At 35.1% G+C, this 27,332-nt stretch overlaps 1 protein-coding gene across 1 annotated transcript in view; it reads right to left on the reverse strand.

Annotated features, from left to right (window-relative positions):
- Nucleotides 1-5,922: 5,922 nt before the first annotated feature.
- LOC134511851 (cadherin-7) overlaps nucleotides 5,923-27,332 on the reverse strand; it is an 82,608-nt gene continuing 61,198 nt past the window's right edge. The window contains exons 8-12 of the mRNA XM_063326461.1: nucleotides 23,457-23,593; nucleotides 21,366-21,487; nucleotides 19,709-19,826; nucleotides 17,443-17,694; nucleotides 5,923-9,571 (exon numbers count right to left, since the gene is read on the reverse strand). Of these exons, the coding sequence (XP_063182531.1) occupies nucleotides 9,078-9,571; nucleotides 17,443-17,694; nucleotides 19,709-19,826; nucleotides 21,366-21,487; nucleotides 23,457-23,593 (1,123 nt within the window). The 3' untranslated portion in view covers nucleotides 5,923-9,077. The remainder of the gene's footprint in view (nucleotides 9,572-17,442; nucleotides 17,695-19,708; nucleotides 19,827-21,365; nucleotides 21,488-23,456; nucleotides 23,594-27,332) is intronic.

The following is a 27,332-nucleotide window of genomic DNA, read 5'->3' on the forward strand; positions in this document are numbered from 1 at the left end:
TGGCTTCTTCTGTATTAAAACATCAATTAAGTATTTGTCTTTATTACACGTATACTCAGCAGAAGGACATGAAGCTTTCTTTTACCTTTGTTTTAACAGAACAAAGTATACTAGTCCTCCAATATATTTGTATGCCACTGTTTCATTGTGGATTTGAGGGAACACTTACTTCAAAGACAGAATGAATAAGCAAATTAATTCAACCTCTCTTTCTTTGTCTGAAACTCTATGGAACCCAAGATGTATGAAATGAAAGTATTGGCAGCCTTTATTTTTGTTTTTTTCTTCAGCATCCATCCCACTGGTATGACTATCATATGGCATTTGTATGCCTTCCTAATGCCAAATCATTTTCAGGAATGCTTGTTGTCTCTTGATGCTGCCTTTCCATCACGTGTACAACACTGAAATTACATTGTTGCTGACATTGGCTCAGGAATAATTTACTCCAGGCTTATGCCAGGACTGAATTCTATTCAGCAGTATACTGCATATTTTCAATTTAAAAGAGAAAACAAATAAACAAACAAACAAACACTTATTACGTAGATGTTACCATAGTATTTTCATTCTCCAAAATACTGAAAACTCTCTGTTCCTCTTCAGGCCTTTATATCAACACACGACAAAGAAGATGAATCAAACAATGTCACAGAGCAGATCAGTGACACAGCTGGTCAGATAACTTGATATTCTGATTCTGATGCAATGTCTCTTTTCAGCAGTATCATTAGTAGTAGTAGTAACGGTAGTATTGCTGTTCTGTTTAGAAGGTCTAATCATCGTCTGCGACCAATTATATGAAGAACAATACAGAAAGAATTCAAAAAGATAAAACTTTCCTCTAGGAAATAGCAACTGGTGAAAGAGATGAGCAGTGGATGTATACAGGAAAGGATGAAGAATGGGACAACAAGACATTGTCATTCAGCATGGTCTCTGAATACCATCAGTCTTAGCTATATTGTAGGTGAGAACAGACTGACAGTCAGCCAAAGCAAATACATAACAACACATTTTTGCTTTACCTCTTCATGAATGCAAATTCACCAGAAGACAACAGAAATCTTTTCAGTTTCTGAAGTTGGGTTGGGTTTTTTGTAGTACGCAAAGGCCAAACTAAAGTAAGACAACTCAATACAGATGACAATAATTGCCTAAAGGAGACTGATTAGAATGCATGCCATTGAAAGATGCCTCCTCTGCTTCTGTCTTGCTTCCAGTTGTAGTCAATTGGATTTACATACATATTCACTACAGGTGCTAAATTGTAAAAGCTTCCCCTTCCTGTCTTCTCTGTATATATCTGTCTGTTCCCCGAAGGACAAGAAATCTTGATTGTTGGTTACCTCTGTTTATTTCCAAGGAGCTGTGGCTTTTGAATGTTGAAATAACCCTGCATTTCACAGTAGCTATTTGAATTAAAATCCCTTCATGAAAGTGCTTTGGGCATGAGCCAAGATGGTGTATGTTAATCTTTGAGTCCCAATAAAGTATATTGACCTGTGCTAAGCCACAGTAGGAAATTATGTCATACATAATATATTAGTCTATTTCTCATGATCAGCTGTTACTAAGTATCAATTTTTCATATTCTTTTATTTGGTAATCATATAATAATTTACACTGAAAGATAAATCATAGCTCTACCTCAAAGCCAGTTTGTCAAGGTCATAAAAAGAGTAGGAAACTATTACATCTTCTTCCTAATTCCCAAGCTCTAACTTTGATACTGGCTTGTTCGCCACTTGCTTTTTACATGTGACTACCACAAAAGATAACGAATGTGTAGCCAAAAGAACAAAATGATATATTAGCAAAAGCTTTAGTGTCATATATCATCTTTGAGGCTACAGAGGATGGAAGGGGAGAAAAGAAGAGAAAGAGGGAGACAAAGAGTTCATCTTTTCACTAACCTGTTTTAAAGAAATTGTTTTTTACATTGCTTGAATCTTCACAGTGTCCTTGGAGGTAAATATACTGTACTTTTTCATTGCTGTAGTTTTCTATATGTCACAGTCAAGCTCTACTAAAAGGGAAAACTGAAGGGAAAAAAAAATATGAACAAACGTCACCCCAGAAATAGTAACTGCATCAACACCTTGTATGTCCTATGAGAGCTCCATTCATGTGTTCATCACACATAAACTAGGAAAACATAACGTTTCGAGGAATAGAAAAATTCTTATTAAGCTTGTCACTTAGATATTTAATCTTTCTCCTTAATAGTTCCTTCTTTATATTTGAATAAGAATATGAGACCAGGCCAAGTACTGTAGACTGTTGGAAGATACTGATCTGCAGGATGGAAACATTATTAGCTCAGAGGAAATTGTATTCCAGTAGCATCTGGTAAAATGTTATTTTTCACATCATTGGGTCATGTATGAACCAATAAAAGCACCAGGAAAAACTCGGTACTTTTAATCTCTCTGTCATTATGCTGCCCAGGCCCCTTTCTATGTTAATAAAATCTCAAGCAAGAAGGAGATAGCAGACTCCAAAACAGGAAGATTATGATCCATTTGGATTGTGTCTACAGTCATGGAAGTCAGCTAAGCTCCAGATGGTTACACAGTCTGAGGAAAGATATAATAATTTGATTTTTATAGCTCGGAAATTCTATACGTTCTTAATTTTAGGGAGAAAGAGAGACTTTTTTTTCTCTAGTTAATATTTCACCAGTGGTACTTCATCAAGTGTAAACCTTTTGTAACACTGTCTATATTTAGACAGACGTGCACAGAAATTATCTTTGTGAGCAAGGGTACTATTTGTTACAGCAAGGTTATGTGTACTACGCTGATAGTAAGTAAGTAGTTTATGCCATTAAAAACACCCTATTAAGCTACTTGCATTACCATTAAAATACACAGATTGTGGCTTCTAGAAAGGGAAAGTCAGTAGAAGAAATTGTGTAAAAAGAAAGGGTATCTAGCTCAAATTAACAACCTAGATGCTGTAAGTGGTGATTTATCAGCCTCCCCTAACAATGTGTAAATCTTAACACCTCTTGAAAGCCATAGGGAGATCTGCCAAGTAATTCAACTTGATTGGGATTTCTTCGGGCATTTAGGTGCATCAGTAAACAGTTATTTCTCCGCACAGTTTCAACTGTGTGATGATAATAAAGGATATTTTGATCATTAAGGAAATATAAGGACATTAAAATTCAGATTGACCATTCTTGTCAGACTCGAATGGTCTAATGTGGCTTGAAAATCTGGCTGAATACCACATTTACCCTAATTGATGAGTAGTTAGTCTCAATGAGAGGAAAAGCTATCAATGTATTAGGGAGTACTAAGGTAGAGCAATAATTAAAACACTGCATTAAAAGTCAGTGCACATAGGGACATTTTGTACTTGTGCTTTTTTTCCCATTATAAAATTTGATTTTGCTAAATGTCTAAAAATTACTGATAGTAGTGCCTGAAAATGGCAGTATATTTTAAAGTTGTGAGATTAGACCCATGTGATAATCTGAATAGTGTTAATGACAGCTTAACTATAATGTTTGTAAACTCATGTTTAAAGTGACAGATTAGTTTCACTGTAGTCTGTTGATGCTATGTTTAGCTTTTTCTCCATAGCTCCTTGACATCAAAGAGAAGGAACATCTCAGGACTTTCTTTTGTGCTATTTAACGTAAGAGAAAAAGGTGAGTTTGAAGTCAAAACGGAAGAGAAGTCAGTTTATACCTGGCTGGTATGTTTTTTACCAAAGAAAAAGAAAAACAAAAGATCCAATGAAAAAAGGCATCCAAACATAAGCTTTTCACCAAGAATACCAGTTTTAACAATAACAGAAAAAGAAAAAAACTCAGCAACTTCACAGGTGTCAGTTAGCATGAGTGAGTCAAGAGATCATCAGACAGGAATAATTGAATAGAATGACCTAGTAAATAGTCTTTTAGCTTTTGTGAGGAGGAGACCAAGATCAAATTCCCTACTGTTTCTATCTTGGTCTCAACATGATTTTGCTTTGATGTACAATGAAAAAAATTCTGACTTTGGCAGAGATGGTGGGGACTTGAAGGAGAAAATGAATCCTTTACTTTTTTCTAGTCCTGGTTCAGCATTCAGCTTGCTTTTATGATACACAATAGATTTATGAATTTAGTTAATCAACTAAATATTAAACTCTGTTAAAATTTAAGCCGTTTCTAGGAATAGGAATTTCAATATGATAAAATTTTTATTATAAAATAACCTATGGCTTTAAAACATTGTGGAAATAGCAGTCCTTGCAACACTTCTAACAGTTTCTAAACTATTTTGAGTCAAAATTTGAAAACAATTTGCTTTTATTGTGGGGTCAATCTTAAAAGTTTTGCCTGATTCTAAATCATATTTTTCTACATCAGACATTAATGGGGACGGACAAAGTTTTTGAGAGTAGGGTTAATTATTTCAGATACTCCCTAGTTAAATACAGTATTTTGAAATAAATAGTATATGGGTGGAATGTTTAAATATACATATAATTTTAGGAAATATGTGTTCACATATGAGATAAGAGAAGAAGCATGTATGTGATACACCACTGTGGCTTCAAATCAGATTCTTCTGTTTTCCAAGAAATTCCTATGGTGTTTTATGCTTTCGTTGTGTTTGATCAGATACATAAAGATTCCATGACAATCTTATCTCATATAATGTTTAGGTAAATCAAGTTTTTCTCGACCAATATATTTCTGTCTGCCATTATATGATCTAAGTTTTCACAGATTTTATGTATCACATTAAAATTTTATTTGTCTTTTTTTTTTTTTTTTTGAGAAATTATACCCTATAGTAGCAAAGGAAAGTATAGCATTCATATGTGGATTTTTTTTTTTTCATTCCTTTCGTCTAGGAAACAGATTATTCTTGTTGTGTGCTCTGATTCTAAGAACAAAACTGCAGGTAGGTATCCACAAAAAACTTTTCAGTAAACCAGACAATACGTTTTTAGCTGCGTTGATATGGAGCAGAGGAAGAATTCGTGGAGTGGAAGAAATGGTACTGGGAAACACATATCTGGGAAACTTAGTGATGCCATAATTAAGACTGCAACTTATAAACCTCTGGTTATATTGCAGGTTTTCCTGTTTCTGTTAAATAAATAAAATTACATTTCTATCTTTTGCAATTCACTTTTAGAATCACAGACCAATAAAAATATACTTGATCCCGTCTAACTATCACTAGTGAAGTGAACACAACATTGTCTCAAACAAGTATTGCTCTACATAGGTTCTAAAGTAGAGAAAAAATCTATGTATAGGAAAATAAAATCAGCCACAAAACAGGCTGCAACCAAGAATGTAGTACTAGATTTGATATAGGTAATTGCTTTCACTTTTCAACTCTTTAATGATCCTAAAAGTCAATGTAATTGTACGCTTTTAGTATATTTATTTCTTTTTCAGAATGACAAACTAATATTTTTCTTTATATCATACAAGAGTACTTGTTCATAAAAATAAGATGCTGACAGTTTGTATTTCATAACATGCTTTCATCCAAAATTTCTAAAAAGGAAAAAAAGACAGGAAATATGAGTGCCAGCACCTGAAGAGTAAATAGGACAATATCACTGAGAATAGACCTTGACTTTAAAGAGAAATTCCTATGAATTCACACCCTCTTTCAAAACAACAAAGAAAACAACAAGTAAAAAGGAAGCAATTTTTTTTCCCCTTAATTGTTAGGGGGAAGGAGAGGTTTCATTGGTATCACCAAATTTGATGGGTCCTGCAGTGACTGTATTAACCTACCATCAGAATTAGTAGGCTTAGAAAGGCCTATGCTATGTCTGAGTAGGGGTACAAGTTAGTAGCATAAGTACACTCAGTTTATTCTTTTGAACAAAAAATAAAAGTTAAAATGTCCTCCATTTAACTCTGTTGAATTCAGATTTTACACTGGTCAAAGTCTTGCCTTAAATCTTCTTCAAATGGGTTAACTTTATGTAGATTTTTTTTAGTAGCACTCTAAAAAGCACACACTTTTCAAGGTGCTTGGAAATCTCATTTTAAAATAAGCCAATTCAATTGTCATATGGAGGAAGAGAAGAGGTGTTGGAATTTCACTATAAGATGGGAGTGGTTGCAATGTTTGACATACTTTTTAAGGAGGACTTGTAGCCTCTAGTTAGATACCGGAGCTTTTCAGAGAGTTAAATAAATAAATAAAATGGGAAGTATTTTTAAAAGGTCTTTCTAATTCATTTACTCAAATAATTTCATAACCTTTCCAGGACAGATAAAATCTTTCTTATGTTTTGCGCTATTTAGTCAGTAGAGTATACTTTATGGCATTAGGCTATGGAATGTAAATAATACTCAAAGAAAGAATCTGAACTAGATTATACGCTGTGAAAATCTATAGTACTGGTAATTTATGAAGAGCATTATATAGTATGTGTATAATGCAGACCACATGTATATACTTCAGTAACATGTCATCAAACATTAGGGATTTCCACCTTTCTTTCTTACTGCAGTAATATAATCAATAGGTAAGCATATATAATGTAACAATAAATTTACTCTATTATTTTAGAACAGTGCAACAGAAAACATACTTACGCAAGAGTTTTTATGGCATTAGAATAAAGCATATTTCTTTCCATAGAAAATATACCAAAAAACCCCAAACCCGAACATAGTTTCATAACAGGGGAGCTTTTAGTTTTTTACAGATATTGAAGGTGGAAAAGCAAGGGAATCATGCTGTTTACTCTAAACCACATTTAAATCTCCTTTGAGTTTTATGTGCTAAAATCAGCATTTTTGACATCTTAATCCAGATGCATGAATTATCTTCCCACAAACAACAAGGAGATTATTAAAAAACTGTTGTCTCAGCACCTTGCTGATTTAATACCTGCTTAACTCCTGCAGCATATCTTGCTGTCATTAAATTGCATACACATGGTTCATTTTGGTCTTTTTTAATTTTTTTTTTTATTGAAAATCTTACATGTATGACTAAAAGTCATGGGCGGTATCTTTCAGTTCCATTACAAAATCTGTGTCATATATATATATATACCTATATATATATATTTAATACAACTAGAAGCAAATCTACTGAATTATGCAACAATGATTGTCTACCAAAATGTAACTCAAATTAAATATGTTGGAGATAATTAAAATTATTTTGATTCCTCTGATGGAGCTGAAGGCCACTTTCACATAGTTAATTGATAATGCTGGGCTGCAAAAATTACAAAGCCTTAATGATAAGTTCCCATCTTCCAGGTGTCACCCATACGTTCGAATTTTAGTACAAGGATGCTTCTTTCAGAAATAAGTACTTTTAGAGTGAGCATCATCCTCTATGGAGTACCTTCTATTCACAAACACAGTCCTGCAAACAGTTCTGTATGCCTCAGTAATTGCAGGCAAGTCAAGTCGTTTCAAGTTAGGTACAAGCAAAAAAGTTTGCAGGAACATAGTCTAACTTAAGAACTCATCTACAGGTTATCTAAAACAAAACTATCTGAAATAATACTTAAAAACACTATCTTACTGGAATATATGCCTTATTATCTAGTAATAAATCATGAAAGACGAAGTATAAATATTGTCAGAATCATAAAAAATTTGTCTTAGTCTAAGAAATCCTACTTCAAAGTCGTACAGTATTTTAACCAACAGCAGTTGTCCTTCTGTTTTGGCACTCCTGAACCAGCGTAGAAACTATGTGTAGTGAGTTAACACCTTTGGGGAAAAATACTCATGTGCAGCAGGATCTAAAGATGATTTCTGGAGTTAATAGTGTTACATTGCTTAACATAAGAAAGAAATTGAAAAGAGTCTTTTACTGTGATTCATCAGCAGCAAAAGAGAAGGGGAAGGAGAAAAGTAAGATGTTTACAGTCTTTGAAGCATGTAGCATGTTTAACCTTGAAAATTAAATCTTGCATTAAAGACACTCCCAGCTACCTCTGTAGTCTTCTTTCCAAAAATTCAATGTACAAATATTTTATTTAGATGTCTCAGACTTTGTAATGGCTCAAAAGAACAACTGCATGTCCTTGTAGCTGCTCTCCTTTCTGAGAGATGGATGGTGGACGAGATTGCTTTATTGTAATTTCTCCATTTCCGTGCTTCATTTCCTACATTTATCGGAGACTGGAGAAAAATCAGCATGTTCTGACAAGTCTAATACCATGAGGCAGTAAAATGGACCTGAATTTAGTGGAGATTGGAGCTCCAAAATAAATATAACACTTTATGACAAATAATAATAAAAAAGGATAAATTCTCCTGTACAAATCAGAAGAGAGAATAAAAAATAGCAAATAGATAGCAACATCTTTTCTATACCTACATGGGCATCGCAAAACTTTTCAACTATAAGAATACCCCTCCATATTTCTCATTTTATGTGGTTTGTAAACTACCTCAGTAAGTTGATAACAAACATTGTGGAATATCTTTGTACAAACAGTAAATTTTCATAAAACTACCCAGAAAATTACAGAGACTTCTAATTAAATAGCTCTCAGAACAAACAGAGAGAAAAAAAAAAAAAAAAAGATCTGCTGGGCTTTTGTTTGTTTTCATGTCTGTCCTTCTGCTTTTGGCCTAGCAAGCTGCATGCAACACGGTAAAGAAAATTTATTAAAAAAACCTTGCATCTGCAAATACTACATATTGCAGTGTTGTACTGAATGATATACTATATTTGTAAATTTGTTTCTTCTTACACTTATCTCATACCAGAGACTCTGTGTTCTAGATATAGCGGTACTGCAAAGGCATTTACAGAGTGTCATTGGCTCGTTGAGGTCACAGTGCATAACATACTCTTTAAAGTGAGTTGCCTCTGCAGGTATCTGAGGGTTGCTATCTATTTGAACGTGGCTGAGCATTTAATTTTATCAAAAATGCCACCAAATGCTCATATTCTGGGTGTTCAGTGCAGTCCCTAGGACAAGTCTAATGAAGATATGTTCCAGCAAGGCAAAAAAACCTAAAAGGTTAAAAATGGAGAAATATTTACAACTTTCTTCAGTCTGTAAGGTTGAGTTTAATGTTTTAGTATTCTTCAGTGCATTTTCAGAGAAAGGTTCCAAGGCTATGAGTATAAGCAGTCTGGGCCAGTCCCATACATATCCGCAAGCCTTTTAAAGCGAGGGCCCCAGTCACTGAGGTAATCGTAGTTCTGGTCAGAGTTTGAGCTGATCGAATCTAAAGAACTGAGCGACTCTGCCACTGAGCCATTCCCCTCAAATGCGTATGTCTGCAGGGAGTCGTAGGGTGGTGCGCAGGGGTCCACGTCAGCTTCTTTTAGTCTTTCCCAGATAAATTCCCTAAAAATGACATTATCTGGGATGCTTTTAAAAGTCGGTCTGCTCAGGAACTGAATCTCAGGTGTCACATCCCTTCTGGTCTTGGTGTCTCGGATAATGTTGAGGTTTCTCAAGGCAGCCATGTCAAAAGCCTCAGTGTCTTCTTCTCCACCACCCTCATCATCATACCTGACAATGTTCTCTCTGATATCTCTCTCTTCATCAAAAATGAGGGGCTCTTTTTTCCTTCGCCTCATGGTGACAATCAGCAAGACAAGAACTGAAACACAGGAAGACTGGAGTTTTAGCAATGCTGAAGTTTCCTCATACTTTTTTCTAGTGGTGGAACTACTCATTAATTTATACAGCAAAGACCCAAGGATATAGCAGGCAATTTATGCAGTTAGATTTGAAACCTAGCAGCTTCTGAAACAGCTTTTAAACCATAAGCTTTTCAGACTTTAAAGAATCTATTTCCAAAACCATTCTGGATTAACGTCTTCATCTCTAATTCTCTCTCTCATGCTGTCCGCTAAACATAAATTTTAAGACCGGTTCAGTCTGACTATTACAAACTCACAGCCATGAAATAAAAAAAGAACCTTTTCCTGAACTCCTAATCATCCAAGCAATAAAAGCACATTCATAAGTAACTGAATGGAATTTAACAACCATGGTTAGGGAAGTGACTGAATTAACGCATATGACCAAACTCTGCTGGAAAAAAAAAAAAAAAATTAAAAAATTGTAGACTGGAGAACACTGAATTGTTAAGCAATGTGTAAAATAAGGCTGTCTTAGTTCAAGCATTAAAAGTATCTATATAAGACCTCATTTTCCTATAAAGTGCGAAGTACTGTACTTCAGGTTTATGAATTACATCTAATGTAAACTGCTAGGGCTGGAGTTTATTGGATCAGCCAGTGCTAGAAATGTAATTATTTTTTTAAACATAATCCTTAAAGTTCCTTTCAGCTTGAAAGGTAATACTAAATTGCAGAGACAGCCAAAAGAACTGGGAGAAATTAACTCAAGTCTCCTCTTCAAATACAGTTTTTGTAGAGAAACATCATTGTTGACATACAAAATATGGAACTAGAAATATGAATATTGCTCCCATCTGTGGGACATGATGGAACGTGAATCATGCTCCCAGAAAAAAGATCCCAGAAAAAAATACTGTATTGTAGCATCTGGATAACATTTGCTGTGTTAATGATACTCCTAGAAAATAGGAGACGTCACTATGACTATAAAAATAACAGTATATTGAAAAGTAAGTGTCATTCCACATTCAATGAATCTTTCCTGATTTTATGTTTGTTTTTTTTTATCTTAAGAATATGTGACATACATTCATATGTCTAAGGTTTACAATCTTTACTTACAGTATTTTGATATGCCAACTAAATACTGTGTAAACATCTAGAAAAGCAAAAGCTAACATAGATAAAATTAAGCTTAGGCTTCCCTAGGTAGTCTCAAAAGTGGCTTTCATAAATTTTATAATGTAGGACTGACATTCTTGAAAGCCCTCCTTTTCATGGAGGAATTTTTAAAGTCAATATCAATCTAGTCATCATGAGGCATGATTTAATATTGGGATCACATGGTTAGAATAAACCAGTCCTTCAGAGACTGTACATGCAGAAAACTGTATCATACATCTGCAGATGTTACGGTACTATTTGGTATTGGCTAAAGTATAAAATTACTTTAAAGGTGAACTTTCTGCAATTCTTTTTATTTTCCTTTGGAGCCATTGATGTCTAAAGTTAAAACTGGAATAAGTTCAATTTTTTTCTGAACTTTTTGACAAATATATTAAGCAATATTTTTTCCCTTTTTTTTTTCCAGTAGCTAGGAGGCACACATTTAATGATCCGTCTACTAACAGATGCCTGGTGACTCTATATTACTGCAGCATCAGCATCACGCTTTCACTTTTTTGCCCCTGGCATCTCCCTCATTCATGCTTTATGTATTGAATTCAGAAGCCACTAGTTTGCGGCTTTTTTCTTTGAACAATATTTACATAAGCAGTTTGACAATATAAGATTTTGACCTTTAAAGTGGCTTTTGTGAAATTTCAAAACATTCTGATATTTGTATAATACAAATTGAGCTGTAAATTCTACAGCAGAGAACATAAAATTGTCATCATAAAGACAAGAGTTGCATGCCAGTCTTAAAGTTTTTCCTTATTATAAAAGATATTTTAAAGTGAAAGACAATTAGCTTGCTGACAGTAAAAATATACATTTAAGCTGAGATTGGTATTGACATAACTTTTTAATTATTATTTTTAACATTTACCGCCACAATTTTTATTGCCACTAAGTAAGCAGCTAATTATTTCCTTTACTCCAGTGTAAATGCATTTCCAAACCACTGTCCTTCTTAACATACTTCATTTTGAAAGTTAAATACCTGCTAATAAGTGAAAAATACGAAACCTAGTAGGCAGGTCTGCCTAAAGGTACAATAGAAATCAAGATAAAATGAATGTTTTTTATAGTATTGCTTTTATATCTCACAATTTCTTGAAGTCAAGAAAAATATGGAATCTTTCTAAAGGTTAAATATTTTAGCATGGCTTTATGAAATTCTTAATTTCTAGGCTTTCCAACAGCTATGAACAGTAAAGTTTAACCTCTAAATGAACAAAGCTGTAGCTGTATGGCTAGAACTGCAGAGATAAATACAAGCTCCAAACAAATTTCACTGATACCTGAATGAAGTAAAAATTGTTTTAAAGCTTCTCCATTTCTCATTAAGTCATGGTGTTTTTTTACTTTTTTCCGACATGTATCACTAAGTAGAGATTAAGTCAGTAATTAGTGACTGGCTGAACATCTACAAAACCTAATTTTATGCTTTTTAGAAAAGAAATAATGGAATGGAAAAGCTTTAGAGCCATATGTATGGCATATTGAGGCCACCACTTTGGGCTCCATGCTGGTACACCGAACCCATGCTGAAGAAATGAAATGGCAATACTGATTTCATATGTGATTTAACAAATAAATAAACCACTTGATATTAGAAATAACTAATTATTATAATCAGAACTAATGAAGATCAATCTAAACTAACCTTTTTGTTCTGATTTACCTAAATTGCTAAAAATGTTGATTTTGTGTAACAGGTACAATAGTCAAAAGAAAATGTCATTTGTGTTTATATTAGCTGTGGTAATATGTAGTTTTACCCTAGTGTCAGTAGTTTCAGTCCACCTAAATCAGTCTTCAAACAAACACCTTCGAATACAAAAGCGGATTTTTGCTTTGCTATTTTGAAGTGTGCTTTGTGGAATTATTAAGAAATTTCCATTTTGGTATGATCTGGTAAAAAGTCAGGTTTAGGTCACCTGAGCATGTTTCTCTGTTTTAGTATTAATCTTTCCTTTTGTACTTAAGGCAATTGCAACATAAATGGAAGAAAGCCATAAAAGCCCTGAGACAACCTGAGGGAGAAGACTACGTGCAGAGCTATACAGTAAGGGACAGAGCTAAATCGCAAGCATTATCATGCAGTGTGTACGCTATATCCCTAAGCCTGGCATTTACTATAGCAATAAACCGCATCAGCTGCAAACAAATCTGCACATTGGTTTATGCCTTAGGTGTGTCATGATTCATAAAGCTGAAGATTGGAAATCCTCAGCCATCTAAGCAGCACCCTAATAACCTATTTAGTTGTACCTTGCAGTTGCCAGTACAGTCAGATGAGATTTGGGGATTATCGAGGCCAAGACTCAGGAACCTGCATTTAATTCCCATTTAACAAGCTTCATATATGTGTTGTTTAATCCATTTGGATTGATATTTGCAAGGGACTGTGACCTTCAGATGCCCACACTGAGTGACCCTATAACTTTCAGAAAACAGCTTCTGCATTACTTAACTACATTTTAAATGACTTAATTTGGGTACCCCCAAATTAAAACAGTTATAGATTTATCACTTTTAAAAGTGCTGGACCAGAACTCACACATACTACACAGCCACATGCTGTACACGTTACGTATTTAGAGAATAAGAACCTTATGACTAGGCCTGGTTCTTCTCGTTTATGGATCACACAATTATGTGCAGTGATTTAATTGGGTTCTTGTAGGTATTGTGATAATAATAACAAATTCCCCAACTTTCAACTGAAAAAATAATGATTTAAATCTGTATTTTGAAGTTTAATCAATGTATTAACTTGTAAACTCTAGTACCACACTAACAGGAGGCTTTCTTTAGTGCCTCTAAGAAAATAGATAGTACTAATAGATTATATTCAGAAGTATGGAAGATAAAAATAATGAAAAAGTATTACGTTAATCTAGCTTTCCATTGTTCCAGTACAAAGAAAATCTTCAACTTCTCAAATATGACTGGGTTATCTACAGGTGAACACTTTTTTTGTGTGTGATTTTATGTACACATCTTATGCTAAACACTTGTTACAAAAGCAATTATTGTGTCTGGAAGATGCTAACTGAAAAACAAATTACCTTGAATTAAATTACCATATAATTTTCAGAGGAGTTAAAAATTTTCTACTCACTTCTCTAAAAATTATCTACAGTCTAAAACGAATACAAACTAGCTTTTCATGTGCTTTATACAGAATAAATTGCAAGCACTTTTTTTTTTAGTTTCTTTCTTTAAAACATAGCCTCACTGCAGAGTGAATAATTATAAAACTGTTTTGAGTAATTAACAAAGTACTAGAACTTTCTTGTGGAATAAAATTTACAATGTAGTCTTCACCAGTCAATACAAGGAGAGAGAAAGATTTTGGTAAAATGTTTTTAACTTTTAAAAATTATTTTACTTTGAAAAAACAGTCTACACCATGTTATATGCAATTATAATGAATTCATATGATTTGGTAACTTATTCCTTCTTAGTGTCAGTGAAAACATTGTGCTTATCTAAAACTGATTGGTTGCTTAAGTGAAAATAGTAACACTAAGAAATCCCACTGAGGCAATCTGAGCCTTGGTCAAAACAAATGGTTATTTATTAGGCAAAAGGATGTATGGAGCAAGATCAAATATCAAAGTACATCATACTAACTTTAAGAAGATAATGGCTTGTTGAGAATTCAAGATACTAGTGCCAGAATGCATGTATCCATGACATTTATGCAAATCTCATGCCGCCTCCACTTACAACTGGCACTCACATTGAGATGACATTGATGAATGTGACTGGATTTGCACTACATGTTAATCTTGGGTCAGAAAAAAAAAATTGATCCAGTAGCCTGTCTCCTGTTTTCACTGATAAACTCTTACACAGAAAGGTGCATCCCTTGATCCCAGCCCTGGAACCACTTGCCAACAGCTGAAGCTTACTTTTTATGCTGTGCTAGTGGATCTTCAGGATTTTTTCTCAGGAACAGATGTGAAAAGAAAAAGGGAAAAAGGAGAGAGTAAATTCCTAGCAGTACTATTATTCAGCTGATTCCAGAAAATGTCTTCTAGGAACAAATAAGAGAAGAAGAAAGGCTCTGGGACCAGACAAGCAACAGCACTTGACTGGAGTTTCACTGGGCAGCAGTGATGCTTAGGCACCTCTTCCTTGTGAAGACTGGCACCTGTCAGGGAATGAAACAGCAGCAGGATACAGTACCAAAATGCAGCACTCAAAGCCTAAACTAGTGCCTGCAGCTTTGAACTGTACCCAAAAGGAACAGTTTAGATTGGAAGTGACGACAGCACTTAAAAATGTCTATTTGGATAAACACTGGTGATAAATTCAGACAGCTGATTTTGGAAGTCCAATTCCTTGGCAAAACAAAATCAGTGGTAAGGTGGCCATATGCCAGATTCCTCTTCAGTGTACAGGAGGTTATTCAAACACTATGTTCAGAGAGCTTTCCTCAATTCTTTACCAAATCCTTGTTTGGCACACTAAAAATGACCAGAATGAAAGCTCAGGTTTCTTGATTTATTGGTTGCATTTGAATCCTGGTGTTCAGAGTATCATAGAATTATAAAATGTGTCGGGTTGGAAGGGACCCTTAAAGGTCATCTAGTCCAACCCCCCTGCAGTAAGCAGGGACATCTTCAACTAGACCAGATTTCTCAGAGCCTCGTCAAGCCTGGCCTTGAATGTCTCCAGGGATGGGGCCTCCACCACCTCTCTGGGCAACCTGTTCCAGTGTTTCACCACCCTCATTGTAAAGAACTTCTTCCTAATGTCTAATCTAAACCTACCCTGCTCTAGTTTAAAACCATTGCTCCTTGTCCTATCACTATATACCCTCGCAAACAGCCCCTCCCCAGCTTTCCTGTAGGCCCCCTTCAGGTACTGGAAGGCCACTATAAGGTCTCCCTGGAGGCTTCTCTTCTCCAGGCTGAACAACCCCGACTCTCTCAGCCTGTCCTCATAGATGAGGTGCTCCAGCCTTCTGAAGCAGAATAAGCAAGTTATTGTCTGGTAACATGCTGTGTCTCCAATCAGTGCTCTTCTTTAAGACATACGGCTCCTATTTAAGAAAAGCTTTTACCCAGGCCAGGCTACAGTAGGGTTTTTTTATTTTTTTTTCGATCTTCAGAAACTCTCTTTTTATATATAACAAAAATGGTGACATTTCCATTTGGGATGAAGTGAATTGCTATTGTTACAGAACTTTTCTTAAGTACATTGGACCAAAGTTTTAAATGGATGTTTTTCCACTGATGCCAATGCCAGTTGATATAAGAAGATCTTTTGTATACCTTTTCGAACTCTACCATTTAACTTCATGTCCAAATAAAGTTCATTTGGGTGTATAAATGGCCCAGAAATGCTACTAGAAAAATGGTATTTAAAAATGCTAGTTAAAACTTTTGGCGATAATTCCCTCCCCTTTCTCCTCGAACCTAGGCCTAACCATGTGTTGAGTGAGTTTAAACAATCTTATGTTGTTAGATTTTTTTGTCACAAGGATGGAAAACTCTGGAAATGCGACCTCCTAGGCACAGCTATTGAGTAAGTTGGTTGGGTTCGTTGCAAAGGTAGTGATTTTTCTTACTCTGTGACAAGAATGCAAGAGGATTTCCATTTTTGCATCCTTTAGAAATGTTTGCAGCAGAAAGGATGTTTCCTTTTAACAGTTTACAGTACCGTGAATCAAAGTCAATAAGAAGAGGAAATCTATACATTGTTGAAATACTGCCACGAATAGAACAGTGGACAAAAGTCTCTTGATTTGACCTATTCAAATTACTTGGATAACAGTGACAGATAAATCACCACTGGGATTATACCAGCCTGAGGAGACTATGGTCTTTCCTTTTCACTCAGACTGAGATGTACAGCCAGGGAACAGAGAAATCTCCCCATTTATAACAACACTCAAGAAAATTCTTGTGTGCTGAATCGGTACCTTTGTTAGCATGTGAACTTTCTGACAATAAGGAAAGCTGCACTTCTGCTCACCTGCGCCTCCATCCTGCAGGTTGTTCCTTCATATTTACTCCTCAATTTGGGCCTTTACTACTGGTATGCAGTCATTTTAAGGACTAGGCATGAAATGATAAATGCTCATGAAATTAGGATTTTGACTGTTTTCCACTGTTTTTTATCTAGTTGCAGTTTCACTGCACAACATAAAATCCAACTGTGCTACCAGTTGCAGAAGTAACAAAAGATCATTCTGTGGACAATATTCAATTAAACATGACACGCATCAGTAAATTACATCTGTTGTATTTTCTGAATGCCTTTTCCTCTATGCAAATCAATAAATGTTTAAAAACAGTTATATCTCTGGAAAAGGGACACACACTGATACTGGTTATACGGTGAGTAGGCTAAACCAAATACTTGCATAAATTGCATTGTCTGACTCTTAAATGTGACATTTGATGCAAGTGATCTTTTTTTATTTTACTATTATTTCATATATACATCTGGAGGCATTTTGACATAGAAGCAAAGCGTCTGAACTTGAAAATCCCAAACTATAGATACAAAATGCTGTTCTGCCTGAAATGTTAGGTGGCCCTGTTTACAGAAATCGGGGCAGGGGGAAGGGATAGATGTTGAAGCTTATATACATACACACATATATAGATGTGTGTGTGTGTGTGTGTGTATATATATATATATATCTTTTGCTACTATACATTGAATGGAAAATAAGGATAACAGGAAGAAGACCTACCCAGCAATGTCAAGACACAAGCCAGTATTGCTATCAGAGCTCCAGTGCTAAGTCCTGCAGGCAAGATATATGCTTCTGCATTGCATGTCTGAGCAATACCATCTGCATCACAATCACAGACTCTGATGGTGAGGGTATTCGTGCTACTAAGCGAAGGTGATCCACTGTCCACAATGAATATTGGCAAGTAGAAAACCGACTGTTCCTGTCTTCGGAACCCATTTCTCCTGGTTAGTACTGTTGCAGTGTTATCTAGATAAAGGAATAAAAACATAAATATAAAATACATAACCTTTCTAAAACACAGGTCTATAAATAACACAGCCCATCACTTAAAAGATTTATAAACACATTTATATTATTTATATTATTCCTGGACATACATTTTTGAAGCTGCAGCGACAGGATCATCTGAGAAATAATACCAAAGAGGTCTATTTGATTTTAGTTAAACTCACACTTCCACTTTTGATAGACAGTTGAAGATTAAATCATTATAAAAAAGAAAAAAATTACCCTTCAGTTATCAGATTAAGAATCTATATACCTATTTCAAGTCTAATTTCCAAGGATCTATTTCAATTATTTACAGATATATATATATCATAATTATTGAAGAGATGAACGTATTAATAGGAGAATAAGCACTGAAGACCAATGAAATATTTTTTGAATGCAAAAAAAAAATCCAATTGGTGCACAAATACAGGTAATTGCACATGTAACAAAGACATGCACGTGTTTTCAGTCTCATCTGAGAGTCAAGATGAATAATATAACCAATCTAAAATACGTGGCTTGATGCTGCTCTGAGTGTGTTCCGGAAAATATGTGCAAAACTCACTGTGTTCAATACAGGTTGACAGCTCCTGAGAGGTAGGGAGTTACATCTCCTAGAATGCATAGAAAAGGTCGGTCGGTCGGTCGGTCTATCTATCTATCTACTTATCTACCTATTTATAGACAGATATATCAATAGTTCTGCAAAGTTATCTTATTGTGCCATCTATTATGACCTATCTGGCAAAATATGCAAGCACTTCTCCATATAGCATCATATGAGATATGCATAAAATTAATTAACATTGAAAGAGGCAACTGCTGCTGTATCTTGTCTATTATTTCTTTTTCCCAATTATAAATTCTCTGGAAGAAGGCCTGTCTTTTCATTAAATATTTTAGAGTACATGTGACAATGTCGGATTTCTGAATTGAGTCTTATTCTAATGCTATTTTATTATTTTGATCATTATTATTATTACAGTCTTTAGTTTCGAACTGCAAGCTGCTCATACAAAGAAAATTAAGCATGGCAGTAACTACACGCAGGGTAAGGCAATAAATATCTGCATGAGGGGACCTTATTAGTCACATGTTATACTTAGTGAATGTGGTTCGAAGTCTGTCTGTAGAAACAGTATCCTTTAGTCCACCATATGTCTGTTTTTCTTGTTTTATTAATACGGATGACTTGGGTTGCTCTGGTTTAGTACTGATCCATAAAAGAGCAATGCAAGAGTAACATAGTGCCTATTTAGTTCTACTTGCTTCAGCTAATAGCTAAACTGACTGATACATGCCCAGCTGCCTTGCTATGCAGCGCAACTGATGAGAACACTAACTGGAAGTGTGTTCTCAGATATTTTAACTAACAGAAACGTGATGTCAGTGGGAGTCTTTGCATAAGTCTTTGGGGAAATAGTCATAAGAAGCCTGTGTAAATATTGTAGACAGCTTCCATTATCAAACACATTCTTCAATACTTCAATTTCTTCATATGTACTGAAAAGATGCATTTTTCTTATTAAAAAAAAAAAGAAAAAGAAAAAACCCACAAAACAAAACACACCAAAAAAGCCCCACAAAAAGCCCCCTTCTTGATTTACCATGCACTCATTTTTTATGCCCTGAGTTACATTGATAAGACATGAATTCCTGGACATTTTTCAGTCCCTGCCCCAAGGTAAAATCTGATTTAGACAAAACCCTATAAATACAAGGGAAAAAAATGTGAGAAGAGTGACTTCTGGTGAAGAAAAATAAATACATATTTGAAGCTGCTGTGTTTGGCTCAAGGCTTTAAATGATTCAAACAGCAGCTTAATTCCCTTGACAAATAATCTACAGATAAAATTAATTTGCAATACGATTGTAGTTTAATTTATGTCCTTACCAGAATAAAAGTTTATGTAGGTCATAATCAGCATGGTGTATTCAAAACGAAGGATGTTAGTGGTGAATATTTACTCAAACAAAATGTCCTCACCTTTGTTGTCCTGCAGTGTAAAATTGTGGTTATTTGCTGCTTCTGCTGTTAAACTGAAGTAAAACTGATGGCCATTTGGTGGGTCATCTTTATCAATTGCACTGATTTTCTGGATCACCTGTTTTGAGATACATTGGGGTTTCATTGTTGGGCATGGTAAGAAACATAAATAGATGTACATTGTATATTTATTACTCTATTACTTATCAAATTTTTTTTGATAAGTATAAATATTTGATAAGTATAAATACAAATAATTACTCTATTACTTATCAAAAAATTAACCCTCCCTTAAGTCCTGCTCATATTGCATTTTGGTTTTCTAATCTCCTAAGCATGTACAGATACAATTAAAACTAAAATGTGACTCGACTCTTTACTTTCCATGTACCAACTCTTTTGGCCAAAAGCAATGATCTGCAAGGCCTGTGAGAAAGTTAGGTCCTGCCGTTCACCAGGGCTTGGAATATAAACTGCATAGCAGTGGACAAAGTGTATCTTCTGGAGGGCCCTTAATCTAGTTATTAGTAGCTGCAATCAATGTAAACTTTTGCAAGGAGAAAATGATGCTTTTAAGCATTTTAATTCGTGCATTTTTTTTTTTATAATATAATGAAAAATAAAAAGCCAAGTCATAAGTATATTAATATTTTCTGGGATATTTTTTCATTATTATAATTATTTTTCCAATTTTACTTTTTAAATTTCTGTCAAAATCTGCTTCTAAAAGGCAGTGTCAACATTGCTTAAAGTCCATGAAGAATGAATACTTGGAGCTAACCGTTCTTACTATATCACGGAGAAAACAAACAGGTACACCTATAAGAGCACACATATTCTGTATTTCTCATGAACACAAGTTAATAATTGTAGTGTTTTCTGTTAAGGATTTAAATTATGCTGTGATTTTGAAATGCGCCATAAACAACATCTGCCACAAAAAGGACAATATTCTGGGAGAATGCACAAAAGTGCAAAGTCTCCCAGGGAATATGCAGATACAATGCAGGTGAAACATCTACTAGTTTTATAGGAGATAGAAGAGATAATGAGAAAATAGATATATATTTTTTTTTTCTGAGGTCTTACAAAGTGGAGAGGAAAAGTCCAAATATGAGAGACACCAAGGATAAACAACTCCAGTTACTTTCATCTGCATCTAGGACTGCTTGGAAGACACTTGGTGAGTTAAAAACACTGGGGAATGTGGTAGGAATACATTTCCCTTGTGAACTTGTGGCCTTATGACCCATACTTCCAAAGGGAAATAAAAGTGTGTACTCATTTTAGGCACGATAGGCCTTTAGTCTCAGAATAACCTCTGTGTGATAACTTCCCACTTACTAGCAAAATTAGGAGGAAGTATGCATTCTTAGTATTATTCAAAATTAGGTGAGTTTAGCAAAATGTGTCAGTTATATCAGTAAGAAAGCCAGAGATTTTAACAGTACCTTCAAGTAATTTTTACACCTGAGTCTTTCTCCTCAGAGGTATGGTGAAGACATTAGGGTTTGATTAATATTTGCTTATGCTGCACATCAAAGAGTAATTTTTACTGGCAAAAGCTGATTGTATTTTATCTTGAAGCTGGCAGGCTTTCATAAGCTATGTCAGCCTATCTGATAAAAATAAACACAATAAAACTATTAAGCCATACCTGACCAGGTTGAGCATTTTCACAGACAGTTGTTTCATACTCCATGGCAAACTCAGGAGCATTGTCATTGATGTCAAGGATAGTGATAGCTACGTAGCCTCTCCCAATCTGTGCTGGATTCTCTACAGGAAAAGAAGCCAACAAAACAATCAAGAAGAGCTCCTTGGAAGTTATTCTTTGGGTCAGTACGTTTTCCCTTTGCATTCTCCTTTTGCATACACATGTCAAATTAATTACTATCCCCCCTAGAAAGACAAAGGAAGCTCTTGGCTTGATCTTCTGGACCTGGTGGAAACAGTGTTTATGTTTTCCAGCCACTTCAGTTAAACTAAGATTTTACTCTCATGGATAAACTGAAAATCTAACTCACTAATCACAGCATCAAAACACATCATATGGAAGGATAAGAGCAAGATGATGTAAAACCATCACCAAGGGGTATAGCTAGCCAGAAAGTGCTATACATACCAGGAATAGCATGGTTATCATGGTTTAAATAAATTTTTGTTGCAATTCAGATTGATCAGGCTATTAAGAAGTTAAAACCAGAATTCCGTCACTTACGTATAGCAGAAAAAAGAGGAAGCTGTATTCCCAAGCAAATCCCAAAGTACTTAAAGTGCACACAACTGGGTATTTCAACACTGTCATTAGTAAGTTGAACACCTTAAATATGAATCACATTCTTAAACTGATGCACATCTCTAGCTAAAATATGAATCTATTCAGGGTCCAATGTCATCATTTAATCTTAAACAGTAGATATTTTTGGACTAAGTATAAAGGACATCAGCGTGTGCTATACTTATTTTGCTAGATAACACCTCTGTTTTGGAGCAGGGAAAAGAGAGAATGCATTACTTTTTTACCATAAGTGGTGATATTAGTGATAAAGCAGGACAGAATGAAAAACTCTACAAATCTTCAAATATGTATCTATCTTTTTATAGGGTATTTCAACCACATTTTAGTAAATATTATAACATTTAAAACAGTGCATCCAAATGTAGATCACAGTGTTGTGTTTTGTTTTGTTTTGATTTTATTCCACGTGTGAAATACCAGAGGAGTAAGCAATTTTGACACCAAATTTCTGACAATTTTTCCTCTGCTGATCTAAGCTTATTGAAAACCAAGCAGGCCATGAACATAAATTAAAGAATTGTAAGGTATTACTTGTGCTCCTGGACTCTCACTTTTGCCAGGTATGCCCCTTGGCTACCTTGTCAGTTTTGTTACTGCCCAGGAAAATTTTTAGTTTCCATTCTGGCCTCCTAGACCAAAATTTTACTCATGAAAATACAAGATAAATTCATAGAGACACTAAATGATAAATGTTAGGTTTCAGGTTAAACATTAAATTAACCTCACTGAAAGCAAGAAGTGAGGATTTTTAAAATAGCAGGCCAGGAAACTAGTAACTATTTTATTATTACAGCCCAAGAGGGTAATAATAAGGATGAAATTTGAAGAAATATATTCTTCTAAATATAAAGGCAAAAATACATAGTTTTTCACAGAATGTATTCAGAGCTGAGCGCGTTCAGGTTTGAACTTGCATTAACAGAATTTCTGTTGTACGCACTTGAAGGGTTTGATTCTTCAACACCTTTCATCATGCATCAGAAAAAGATACCGAGTACAAAATATCCCCTACAGTCTTACCTTAGAGTCAGGAAAGTGAAACCACATAAGCATTCACATTCTGTTTCCTACATACCTTTTAAGAATGCTGTGGTTGACTAACAGCAATCAACTCTAAGTGAGTGCCATCCCTAAGATGGGCTAACTGCTTTCCTATATACTCCATATCACTTTTCCTCTAACGATACTTGATCTGAAACTGCTGACTTAACATACTTCATCTTCCTTTGTACTTATTTTTCAAAGTCAAAAGACTACACAAGGTATGATACAAAGGAAATCTGTTGTATTCCTTAATTTTTATCACACGGGGTTTTTTTACATTAGTAAGTTATTTCTACCTGCCATGGTTTGAAACTGTTGTAATTTCTCTAAAGGCAGCTGATCACAACCAAGCCTGAAGTTTTACACATAAACAGCCAATAAAATCTTTAAATTGTGACTTACGACTCTCCATAGCCAAAACTGTGATATTATGAACAGCATTAGTTTCCCTGTCCAAAGATTTGGCAGTTGTAATGACTCCACTGTTGGCATCAATATTGAAATACCTCTCCAGGTCGGTGTTTCGATCTATTGAGTACCTAAGTGAAGGATGAAAGAAAACTTTTGATTTATGTTCAATTACAGCTTGTAAAAATGTTTCATTGATTTCTTATTAGAGAGAAAGAGTTTCCACTGTTTCCCCATTTTGAGCTTTATTTTGTCCAGTTTCTCTGGGGTTTTGAGAGAAGCAAAGCCATATGCAAAGGTGAGTTACACAGCAACCTGTGCTAAGAGTGGTGGGCTTCATTCCCGTAGCGTCCTCTTAAGTGAGGTTATAGGTATTCCCTTTTCTTTTCTTTTCTTTTCTTTTCTTTTCTTTTCTTTTCTTTTCTTTTCTTTTCTTTTCTTTTCTTTTCTTTTTCTTTTCTTTTTCTTTTCTTTTCTTTCTGCTGTAAGGCAATCCTTCATTTATACATGGAATAGCATCCTCCTGAACACCAGCTAAGGAAAAGCAAGTTGGAAGTTTGCTATGTGGCTGAACCACTCAGGCGCTGCTCCCATGGGGGCTGGCAGCCTGAGCACAGAGCTTTCTATCACCAGCAGAAGAGCCCCTGAGTTACCCAGAGCTGCAGGGGCAAGGATAAAAAGGATAAAATAATGCAGAGTAGGTCAAGGGATTGCATGTCTCGTCACTGTCAGCTCCCGGTGCGTTACTGTCATTAGACAAACACAGGCTCATGCCCTTAACTCTTCGGCTTAACATAACTTTTACCTCCAAATTTGTTTTAGGAAGGAGAAATGAGCTCCTTAGCAAACAGAAAATAGAATAAGGGAAAAGGTCAAAATGCCTGTGGGTGTTTTGCTTGTAACCCTTTTGAGAGAAAGAGACAGTTGATTAGGAAGATTTAGATTAACAACTGGAATATTCTTGACATTTGACTTAATATTGGGTCAGATTCTTGCACTCTCATTTAGATCAAGTATGTATCCAGAGCACTTCCTTAGACTCACGATGAATTAAAATACCCAAATCAGGCCAAGTGTGATCATTACAATTACTGCCACACTGATGATATTTTAGATTATTGATATAACATTAACCAAATCCGTTGAACAACGTGGAAGGAAAGAATTATGGAAGATAGTTAACAAAACAGGACTTCCCAGATATAATGATCTTATGACACTATTTGTTTGTTCTATGTTGTAATATACAAGCTTCTACTTTGTTGTATTATTGTTTTTTTATCTGTCCCTCTTGGCTACAGAATGCTAGAGCAGAGACTTGTTACATTTTAGAATTATTTTACTGTATTATGTCACAGTGTGAGAGAGAATGGAGCAAAGAGTTGTAACAACAGTAACATCCTGTTTCATGGATTAAGGCTCTCCCTCTTTCACTCTTTTGTTTTTGGTTTTTTTTTGGTTTTGGTTTGTTTTTTTTTTTTCATTTTGTGTTATCTGTAGTTCATTTTTCATGCCAGCACTGTTGCTTATTTGGTCAGCAGTGCTCCTCAGCTGTTTTGTGGCTGGCAATCTTCCCCATGAGACTATGCTTGTCACCTCTGCTATGTAGTCAATCTTGGCAGGCCCCGTTGCTGGGATTCCATCTCCTGCCAGCCCTTAGATTTCCCAGTTATTAACACTATCACTATACAATTCAAAGAGCCAAAGACCTTTCTTGAAAAAAAAAAAGGAATAAGAAAAGAGAAGGAGAAGGAGAAGGAGAAGGAGAAGGAGAAGGAGAAGGAGAAGGAGAAGGAGAAGGAGAAGGAGAAGGAGAAGGAGAAGGAGAAGGAGAAGGAGAAGGAGAAGGAGAAGGAGAAGGAGAAGGAGGAGAGGTGAGAAAGACAGAAAAAGGAAAAGAAAGCAAGAAAGCTATAAAAACAAAGCAATAAAAAGGAGGGAGGAAGGAAGGGAGCGAGGGAAGGAAGGAAGGAAGGAAGGAAGGAAGGAAGGAAGGAAGGAAGGAAGGAAGGGAAGAGAAAGGAAGGGAAGGGAATGGAATGGGGGGGAGGGGAAAGGAGGGAAAGCAAACCAGTTATATAAATTGGACAACAGATTCTTAGGAAACAAGAAAAAAATAGTTTTTATGCATAGGAAGCAAGCAGTTTCCCTTAACTTATTTACAAGAGTTGTATCCATATTCAAATTCTAAAAACCTATTTTATATACTTTTAATCCTTTAATTCCTTGCAGCCATTAGTACTTGAAAATCTTTGAGCTGCAGGAGTTTTAAATCCTTTATTTAAGCTAGTTCAAACATCAATAGTTTTTAGGTCCATACAAGATGACCTTTTATTTTCAAACTATTTATTACTTCCCCCACCCAGTATTGTCAAGGTTTTAATTGTGTCTGATCCTGTAATTTCAACATTTCCTGAATTGGAACAAGTTAATTTTAATCAATATCAGTACAATCCAACACTTGGAATTTGGAATACTTATTTATAGATTAATAATTTAAACTCCTTAAATAGATAATGAAAAGTATTATGTGTTAATCCTCCTTAACACATTCCAATTTTAGGTGAATCTGTCTCTGATGTACATCATAGCAGATGCAGGACAGCTTTAAATTGTATGATCTGTCGGTAGCCCCAGTGATGTACATAGCAGTTCACAAGCATATAAATAAACCCTCACTACTTCTCTTTTTCCTCCCTCTCAAATTCCAAACAATTTTGAAGCAGAAGAAATATTCAAGATGTAAATTAAGCTGGAAATGTAGCTATTTTTTATGCTGTAATTGTAAAAAATTAACCAGATCAAGGCCAATAAACTCATCCTTATGTTTACGCAGGAGTCAAAAGTATTTTGAGCATGGACTCCATTTATGGAACTGAATTTAATCCTACTCTACATGATTCACTAAACCAGATATTATACACCAGATGCTAACATCAGTGCCAAAAAAAACCTGCCACAGCAAAGAAAGAGCTCAGGAAAGATAAATTTCACAAGTAAATCCCTGCCAACCAGCTATCTAGGATTTGTTTATACATGATAGGAATCAGCTATTTTGAATATGTTGCTAATATATAATGAGAGAGAGAGAGAACACTTACGTCACCTCTAAGAGTGAAACATATGATTTATTTTTACAACTTGATTGCTGCTTTAGAAATTACAGACCTACACTAGATTCCCAAGTTCATCTTCAATGCATGAAAGTAAAAATTTAACATCCCCAAAAAAGGTGACATCCAAACAAGTTCTGTACCTGTGAATTTCTTTTCTACATATGCCCTAAATGGACAATAAGTGAAACCGAGTACTAACTTTTAATTGTGTATGTGTTGTTCCTCCTGCAGATCTTTAAGTTCACAAAATTCCTGAGTCAGAAGTATTACACTCTAGATCCTTTGCATGTTCCTTTGACAAATAATATTACTACTCTGTGTAAGAAAAGTAACAAGTAACTCATTACTGGTTTAACTTAGGTGGTGAGTCTTTTCCTTGAGCTTTAACCTCAGATACAGGCAAGCATAAGATGGATACTTTGTGTTTTCTTATGTTTTTTTTTATGATCCTGGACATGAGAATGTGCAAGACTTGCAGGTTCTTCACACACTGAGTACAAAGGAAGAGGCCCTTGGCAGTTTTAGGGCTCCTATCTCTTTCCATTCAAATAGAAGATATTTGGCTGTGGCAATATTTACAAAAGCCAAAAGACAGTTACCTTTAAACATCCTGACTAGGACTTGTCCTATCTATTTCTCTCACATTAAGAGGTTTTCTGCGTTTTGTTTTGTTTTGTTTTGTTTTCTGTCAGACCTCAACTCTGGTTTACCATGCAAGAGTCTGTGTGCTATTATGTTCTTGTGCATAGTGCTG

Source organism: Chroicocephalus ridibundus, chromosome 2 (assembly GCF_963924245.1).
Source record: "Chroicocephalus ridibundus chromosome 2, bChrRid1.1, whole genome shotgun sequence".
In the NCBI taxonomy this organism is placed as follows: Eukaryota; Metazoa; Chordata; class Aves; order Charadriiformes; family Laridae; genus Chroicocephalus; species Chroicocephalus ridibundus.